Source organism: Anticarsia gemmatalis, chromosome 15 (genome assembly GCF_050436995.1).
Source record: "Anticarsia gemmatalis isolate Benzon Research Colony breed Stoneville strain chromosome 15, ilAntGemm2 primary, whole genome shotgun sequence".
NCBI lineage: Eukaryota > Metazoa > Arthropoda > Insecta > Lepidoptera > Erebidae > Anticarsia > Anticarsia gemmatalis.
This window is the reverse complement of record NC_134759.1, coordinates 11,259,187-11,268,026: the sequence shown is the minus strand read 5'-3', so window position 1 is coordinate 11,268,026 and position 8,840 is coordinate 11,259,187. Positions and strand designations below refer to the sequence as shown.

At 40.8% G+C, this 8,840-nt stretch overlaps 1 protein-coding gene across 1 annotated transcript in view; it reads right to left on the bottom strand.

The window, feature by feature from the left end:
* Positions 1 to 3,749: 3,749 nt before the first annotated feature.
* Positions 3,750 to 8,840, bottom strand: part of LOC142978852 (RNA-binding protein MEX3A) — a 52,489-nt gene continuing 47,398 nt past the window's right edge. The window contains exon 2 of the mRNA XM_076123444.1: positions 3,750 to 6,060. Coding sequence (XP_075979559.1) covers positions 5,177 to 6,060 — 884 coding nt within the window. The 3' untranslated portion in view covers positions 3,750 to 5,176. The remainder of the gene's footprint in view (positions 6,061 to 8,840) is intronic.

Here is an 8,840-nt window from a genome sequence, read left to right as displayed (position 1 = left end):
AACGGACCCATACGAACTTGAACCCAAGTTCCTTGGCACGGGTGCGCGTGGCAGCGTGAAGAGCTTTATTTTCCGGCGACAAATGTTCTGCGACAAAAATCGGAACAGGTTTATCTGAAGCTATGCCGAGGTGGCTTGAATTTAGCTTGTTTTTAGAGTTTGACTTATTGTATTGAATAGATGCTGCCAGGAACGCATCTCTCGAGCGGGAACTGGTAAATCTCACAAGAACTGCTCGGGGGCGTGTACTCTGTGTGTCTTTTTTGGCAAGTCTTGAGCAGAATTCTATATCCGTATCCTTAAGGGTGCACTTGATGACTTCACCGAGATTTTGTACAGTATTAATTAGATTTTCTGACCTATGTTCCGGGATGCATTGTAGTTCAATGTTTTTACAGCGTGCCCGTTGTTCCAATACGTTGACACGCTTTGTTAAATTATCAACCGAATTTTGTAGTAAAGTGTTATCATTTTCAAGTTTCAGTATAATGCCAGTTTTTTCATCAATTACTTGTTTCATTTCATCAAATTTTTCATTAAAAAATGAAAGAGACTGCTTCAAATCAGCTATTGTATTGTTTACATTAGCGAGTTGCTCTTTCAATATATTTGGTATAGAATCTCGTAAAACATTACTTATCTCTTGCTTAATAATTTCCCGAAGGTAGCCGCTGGTAATATCAGCCAATGGAATATCATCATTACTTGGAGATTGGCGACAGATTTTGTCGCGGCGGGTGACTTTAATATTATCAGATTGAGGAGGTAGCTGCTGTTTGTCATGTTTCGCCTCACACCGCCTGCTAGTTTTGTTTGTTGACATTATTACACTCAGCTAACGCCGTACTTGAAGTTGGTTATCATGTAAATGAAGCGCTCAAGCAACTGTCCAAAGCTAGTTGCGTTCAAAATTAATAATTTTAACAAAGCGATGAAAGCGCACTATGAGTAGTCAAACGGTATGGAGTAGCCGCTCACCAACACCGAGTCCAAAAGGTTGTAAGCGCCGTGTATTTTGCGTCGCTTACGCGTTTAGCTCAACACACGTTCCGGGCCACGAAACACCGTTGATTTTTTAACGAACTTTTGTCTGTTTATGTTATATCACTGTAATTAGTTTATGTTACTCACTAAAAAGTATTGATTCATATAGATAATCATTTACTTTAAATATGTAGCACAAAATTTCAACAGATAAAACACTTTTGACCAACTGTTCACAATTTATTTTGAGAGCAAATCAAATAACGACTGTCTGTTTCTTCGCCTCGGCTCGCCAATCGAAATTTTCCCATGATTAAGATACTAAATTCTATTTGTATTCTAAATTTGAAGCTTCTAAGTCTGCTAGAAATGCCTTAGACTTTTGATGATCGGTGAGTCAGTGAGTCAGTGAATCAGTGAGTGACAAAATTCAAAACTTTAACAAGTTGTCATTCTTAAAGTACTGGTTCAAATTGACTGAAATTTTCAATATACCGTGTTCATACAATGACTGATAAGTCGCTAAAAATTCAGGCTTCTTGTTTTATCCACAACGAAATTATAGGGGGTCGAAAATGGCCTGAATTGCTTCGAGAAAAGATGGTACGGCCGTGCCGCTTTTTTTTGCTCGACTTGCGGGGGCACTGCCGTGCCCCTAGATTAGTCAGGTGTCATAAACCTTTTGTATAACTGCCGCAAAACATCTTGAATATTTTTTAAATCGCTATACAAGCATTTGTTGCATATATTTAAATAAATATAAAACTACATTGCAACTATTACGAGATTGAGTGAATGGACGCTTCTTTGGTACACTTTTTTGTAAAATCGATTGACTACAGCTTGGAAAACCTTGATTTTCTTTATCTTCAATTTGTTGATCATGGAAATCAGTAAACATTGCCTGGCTACATTCAGTAAAATCGTCGTAGTCCTGATTATCTACAAATAATATTACAATAATAAATAATGATTGAATACTACTAAAATGTTTACTACCTCTGCAATATTTCATTAAAACCAACAAATACTACCTTGAAACGCCATATTAACTTTTATTATCCACAAATTCGAATAGGAGAACACAGTAACACGTTTCTGGTTGTCAGACTGGCTCGAATGATGGCGAAAAGCATTAAATCATTACAAGGAGCCAATGACTCATCAGTTGAGTCATCCTTCAGGGAGGCCGATGGCTCAAATGGTGAGCCACCGACCAATGAATGGGGCCTGGCTGAAATGTTCACGAAAATGAAGGTGGCAATGAATCGGTTAAAAAGATAAGAATCTCTCATTCTTCCTACTACCATTACATTTAATATTGTACTAATTCATTTATAGACGAGTAAACACAATGTTATGGTATCCAGAATTCATTTATTACAGTACTGATGTGAAATGAAACTTCTTTCTTCGAACAATTTTTCCTAGAACTATAAATACTGCTTTCGTAGAATTGCATCGAAGCCTTCCGTTTATTTACTTAGTTGAGTTCGGTTAATTGAAATAAGACATTGTTCACTAACAATAAGATTGATAATTGCTAATTAATTTGTTTTGTTTTGATAGAATAACTGCGTAGAATGTATTAAATCGAGAATCTTATTTCTATTTTCAAGTACACTGACAATGTAGTCAAAAGAAAAAATATTATGTTTACACTGACACATTTCGAACTGCATTTTTATCTATTAAATAGTATAATAATTACTTCTAATTGTCAACTTCCGAGTAATGTAATCACTATATGATATTGATTTTTTTGTAACCAAAAAAGATAAAATAAGATCGCTCGAGTTTGTGGTACATATTCTTGATTGTAATTGTCAATCTTCCAAGTTTCAGCAGAAACTTCTCTTATGTAAATGTTAGTTATGTAAACACGTGGTGACATCGAGCTTAAGTTTAAAAAGAAAACTGGCGAGCAGCATCGTGTGTATTTTGACACGAACATTTTAGAGGCATATACGATTACCAATTAAGGTCGTTTACATCCTTCTTTCAGAGTTACTTGTTTTACCTAATCTTCTATACTAATATTATAGAGCTGAAGAGTTTGTTTGTTTGAACGCGCTAATCTCAGGAACTGTGGGTCCGATTTGAAAAAATATTTCAGTGTTAGATAGCCCATTTATCGAGGAAGGCTATAGGCTATATATCATCACGCTACAACCAATAAGAGCAGAGTACCAGTAAAAAATGTTACAAAAACGGGGAAAAAATTCACCAATCCTCTCTTATGTGACGCAAGCGAGGTTGCGCGGGTCAGGCTAGTACTGTGTAATCGTTGAGTAGTTTATACTGAGTGTGGCATTAAACCCATTTCTGTCTCACTGCTGGGCAAATGTCTTCTCTCGGAATTAGAGAGGGGTGATAGTACAGTTGTTTATGTTCAATATATTTATTCAGTATACTTACTTACTGTTCAATCATCTGTCTGCTCTTCCTTGCCGGCTCTATACGGCGAAGTATATGGTAGTATCGAGTGGTACATTTGAAGTTGACTTGTTCTGCTATTGAGATATAGCTGTGCCCACTTTGTAGTGTGAGTCAGTAGAGAAGCCTCTTAAGTTACAAGATATTTTAGTGCAGATATTATCATTTCATCATACATTTTCGCCGTCATTTTCTCTGTCTGTTGTTCGATACGTATCCATGAGCTTACGCTACTTAATTATTTAATTGTGTGTGTTCAGGGTGGGGTCAGATGATTCTTAAGTGAAGTGTGTGCGGTGGACGGTGGAGGTGAAATAAAAGATGTAATGTCGAAAGTTATAGTTTATATTAGATTTATAATAAGATATGTAGTCTACAAAATTTCACAAATTTTCACAACGTTATTTGAACCTAAAGCGTCTACCCATTTTATTATGAAAATAAAATTATCGAAATCACTGGATCTACGTACGAGCGGGGGCTCATTTTACGCAACCATTATTTTTTAAAATATAATCTAATAGGCAGTTATTTTATCCTCGCGTAACTTTACATGAGTAAGTCAAAAACTAATAACGGTAAAAAAATAAAAAAATATCAATCCATAAAATAAGCCCCCGGTGAACTAAACAACAACGTCGCTCCATACATATACAATTATATTTGTTATTGTTATATTTAACTAGAGTTATACAGAATAATGATTCCTATGAAATATAATTATGCATTCTTTAAATTTATTCAATAATATAATAATAATAATACTTAATAAGTATCAATAGGTAATGGTTAGTCAATGTCGTGCTACAGACTACTATAGTTTATATTATAATAATGAATGAGTCGTATTATTTCTTTATCATTTATTATTTAAATTTATTACTCGATATCATAACACTAAACGAACATACTGCAGCCTCGGCCCGACTGCGCGGGCGCACGTAATCACAAAAAAACATCGTCAACACATAAAATAATAATCAATAATAATAATCATACAGATAAAAATCATTCATAAAAACATTACAATAAAAATCTAAACATTAAAACACACTTAAAACAAACATTATATTAATATTATCATAATCATAGTGTGTACGTATGTATAATATCATTTAAGCGAATAATCGTATAGTCAAAAATAATATGAGCATGTCGCGCGGGGAGGCGGCGCGGGCGGGCGGCCGGCCACTTCACACAACCAACTCATTACCTACGTATAAACAACACATTAGCTAGTACATACACTAGTACATTACATACATTACACTAGACTCTGAACAGACAACAGGCCGCTCCCCGCGCCACCCGTCCCTCGCCTATTATTATATTATTATAATATCTTAATACTTTACGCTATTACGTTAGGTAAGCTTTATAAATTTTCGATTTCTCATTTACGCTATCAATAATAATTATACAACTTTTTTTAAATTTTATGTTTTTTTTTCGAAATTCTATCGTAACGTACGTTCGACTCTCTCTGCGGCGGCGAGCGCGGCGTGCGCTCGACGACCTAATAAAAAACGTTCATAATAAGAAAATATATCGTGAACAACTCTGCCGACTTAAGATAGGTACGGCGCGGCGGACGGGCCGTGCCGGCGGGGCGCCGACTTTTGGCACCAGGATTTCGATTACGCGATTTTTACTTCTTTTAATATTTTTATAACGATTCGAGTAAAAAAGATCCCTACTACGAGAACGTGCGACTCGTGGCGGCGGCCGCGGGAGGCGTGTCACGGCGCCGCGCGCCTTACGAGATGATGCGGATCGCCTGGTGCGCGGGCGCCGAGCACGCGGGGCACGGCGCGCCGCCCGCCGCCAGCCGCTGCGCGCACTCCAGGCAGAACAGGTTGTGTCCGCACGGCACCAGCGCCGCCGCCACGCCGCGCTCGCCGCACACGGCGCAGGCGCGGGCCGGGGACGCCGCCGGCGAGGGCCGCGTCGGGCCCCACGCCCACACGCCGGCCGTGCCGCCGCCCGGCGACTCGAACGACGGCGACTCGCCCAGCCCCTCGTCGCGCTCCGTCGACGACCAGATGCCCAGCAGATCGCCGAGCCGCGCCGAAGAGCCGCCCGACGAGCAAGAGCCCGCCGACGAGAAAGCGGCCTCCTGTTCCGGACGAAGCAGCGACGCGAGCCCGGCGCGGTACAGCTGCGCAAGCGGCTCGCCGTCGGTCTGCGCCGGCACTCCGCCGCCAGCGGCCCCGGCAGCGCCGGTACGCAGAGCGATGTGCGCCTCGATTTCCTTACGTGCGGCCTCCACGCTCTCGGGCAGGCCGGTCACCTCGAACACGGGCTCGCGCTCGCGTGACGGAGTCACGATGTAAGTGTGGGTGGTGTGCTGGATGCGCTTGATGGTGGCGCCCTTGGGCCCTACGACGAGTCCTACGACGCGGTACGGCACGCGCACCTGCGCGGTCACGTGTCCGGGAGCGCCGGCGGGCGGCGGAGGCGCAGCGCCGCACTTGCGCGACGCGCGGATCTGAGAGAAGTGCTCGGCCGCCGAGAGGATCTCGCGCTTGGCGCGCGCGACGTCCTCCTTGCGGCCGGTGACTACAAACACCGGCTCCTCGCCGCGGACCGGTGTCTTGATGTATGTGTTGGTTTTTGCGCGAAGCGCCTTGATCTTGCAACCTGAAACAAAATAACATTAACGTTAAAACCATCCTGCTGATTTATTATGTTAAAAATATAGAGCGGTGGATTCCGTCTGTGTGCTAATAACATTTTACTGCGATCATTAATTCGGCTGGCAGGCTCGTAAGCGTGGTGTTCACAGTAACGTAGCCTCAGAATTATTCGTAGCACTTTATATTGACGCTCGATGTGCGGCAGTGAACTTTAACGGGTCGGTATGATTTCTAAAGGTATGCGGCAGATATTTTTGTAATATATAGAGCTATAGCGTGGAATCGAGTTAGCGGGCGCCCAACGTGGGTCCGTTGAAATTCAAGGTTGTTTACATAAACGACATTCATAGCGGTCGTGGCATTGTACAGCATTGAAGGCCGTTAGACAATGTACATTTAGGGTATGACGAAGTCAGTGCGGGCATGTTCTCGGCGTCGATATGGCCCGCGAGACGCCCCCGGCCCCGCACTACCAGACGGCCAGATAAGCGAATATGTAATTCGTCATTCGGCGTGGAGCCGTCATGCGGCGCGGTCGTGTACCCGGCCTGGCCACAGACCACGTGCTCTACATAACCTATATTCATAACCGCGACGACACAATGACCGATGAATGCTCATAAATCTTCGTTAAATATTCTAATGAGATACGTAACTGTTACTACTATCGATAATGTATTAAAATAAGAAGAAATAAAATAAGAAAGCGGCACGTGTAACGTATTGAGTAAGGTTTTTGTCCCTCATCAACACGTGGTGTAGGCAACGCTGCGTCCCGCTCGCTCGCTTACCCCAATGCGGCAAAAACATGGCAATGTTGCGCACAGCATCCACAGGCGACTTCGTTAAGACATGACCTGACTACTTAACGCGGGACGAGTGTATTGTGTGCCACTGACGCGAACCCTTCATTTTTGAATAACGATTCTTTTAACATTGTTTAAATGTTTACATATGCATGAACCGAGGCCGAACGAGGAAGAATCAATTCACCTTGTTTATTTAAAGTTAGGATAACTACTATGTGCTACATAAGTGGCTAACACTACATGACAAGCATAGTGCGCGGCATAGAGCGGTAAAAGTCAGGTATATTCAACTGTGAGACTTGCGAACTAGTGAGTCTACTTGGCATACTTATAAGTTTTAAGAGCTATAAACTGTGAACACATACGTGTGTAGCAACTATTTACTATAATTTCCTTTAAACGTATATTTAACAATATTCTCTGGAATTCGTTGAACATAATAGCAGGCTTGAAATTCAGTTCGCGTGAAAGGCAGGTATAATCGGCGTCGGTTACAAATGGGAAAGGCCTATATGTAACGGAGGGTAGTTTTATGAATCATAGGTTGTCGACCCGACCGGTAACCTCGCCGATTGCCGTCAAACGATTCTACACCTTACGCTCTATGAAATAAAGATAATTGGTTTATTTATAAACATGAATACCGTTCCAAAACAAGTAGAATTATATTAGTACACTTTATTGTGTTAAAAATAAGGTTCAAACTGGAGTGTGAAGGTTCTTTAAATATCGGGAAGGTTGTTGAGGATCGTTTTTCGATTATGATTCCGATTAGTCCGTTTGTTCGGATTGATTTAATACCCCGCGATCGGCGGCGTGTAATTAATTAATTTGCAGACATTTTTCACAAATTTATTACCATAATTGATTTTACACATCGCCTTTTTTCGGTTAGTTATCGCTAACAAATATAATTGGCAGCAATTAACTTCTATTTGATGATTTTTGGAAACTAAATAAACCATTTATTTTTTGTTTCCCACACGACGCTCGTACTAAAAATAGCGTAGATCGTGAACAAATTATATAGAACAGGTTGTTGTTGTCAAGTGTGTTTTGCGTAGAACTTCGCTACGAAAACCGTAGCGTCGTAGCACGTAGCCGTTTCGCTATCTATGATCTAAATTGGCTGCAGCTTGGAGCACCTACTTCATGCAGTATTTTTTGTTGTGTTGTGGAACATTCGGAGTGAATCTTGACTACACATATATACTACCACTTATCTAGACAGGCCCATTTACTATTGTAACACAACAAATAACTTGTATTTCAACGGAGTTTTTGCAGTGAACTTATATGTATGTGATTTGAGTGTCTGATATATAACAAGCACAGTATTATAAAATTTGATAACGATTTATTTTGCGATAGTAACTGCTATCTTGCTACAGTATAAAGTAGCCAACGCCTCCACTCTTTGTTGTACAATACTGTTAAATATTCCCTCAATTAAAGCAGAGCAGCACAAATACCCACTAAATACTAAGTGGTATAAGTTAGCAGGCTTGGCAGAGCGCCAGGCGCCGGCTATCTAGACAAATTAACATACGCCGCTGTTTGTCACAGTACTACAGTACATACCGTGAATAACGATCTACTGCACTATTATGCGAGCCTAGTACTTGCAGCTGAATTGCAATGGTTTATGGAAATTATTGATATATAAAGCGCGCTTAACCATTTGTTATGACTATAGGTGAATTTACATTTCGATACTTTACTTATACATACATACAAAGTCTATGTAGACTTGTAAAATTAGATGAAAGATATAAATAATTTAAATGAACATCAAACAAAGTTACTCAAGGGATTGCTATCGACGATTTCAAGCAGAAGTAGAGGTAAAATCGTCCATTTGAATGAATTCAACTCATATAGTCGTGCTTATAGCTCTACATATACTAACAGTTTGTGCCGTGACCCATATACTATAAAAACACTCTCGTTCAAACATACCGCGTATTTTTGTAAC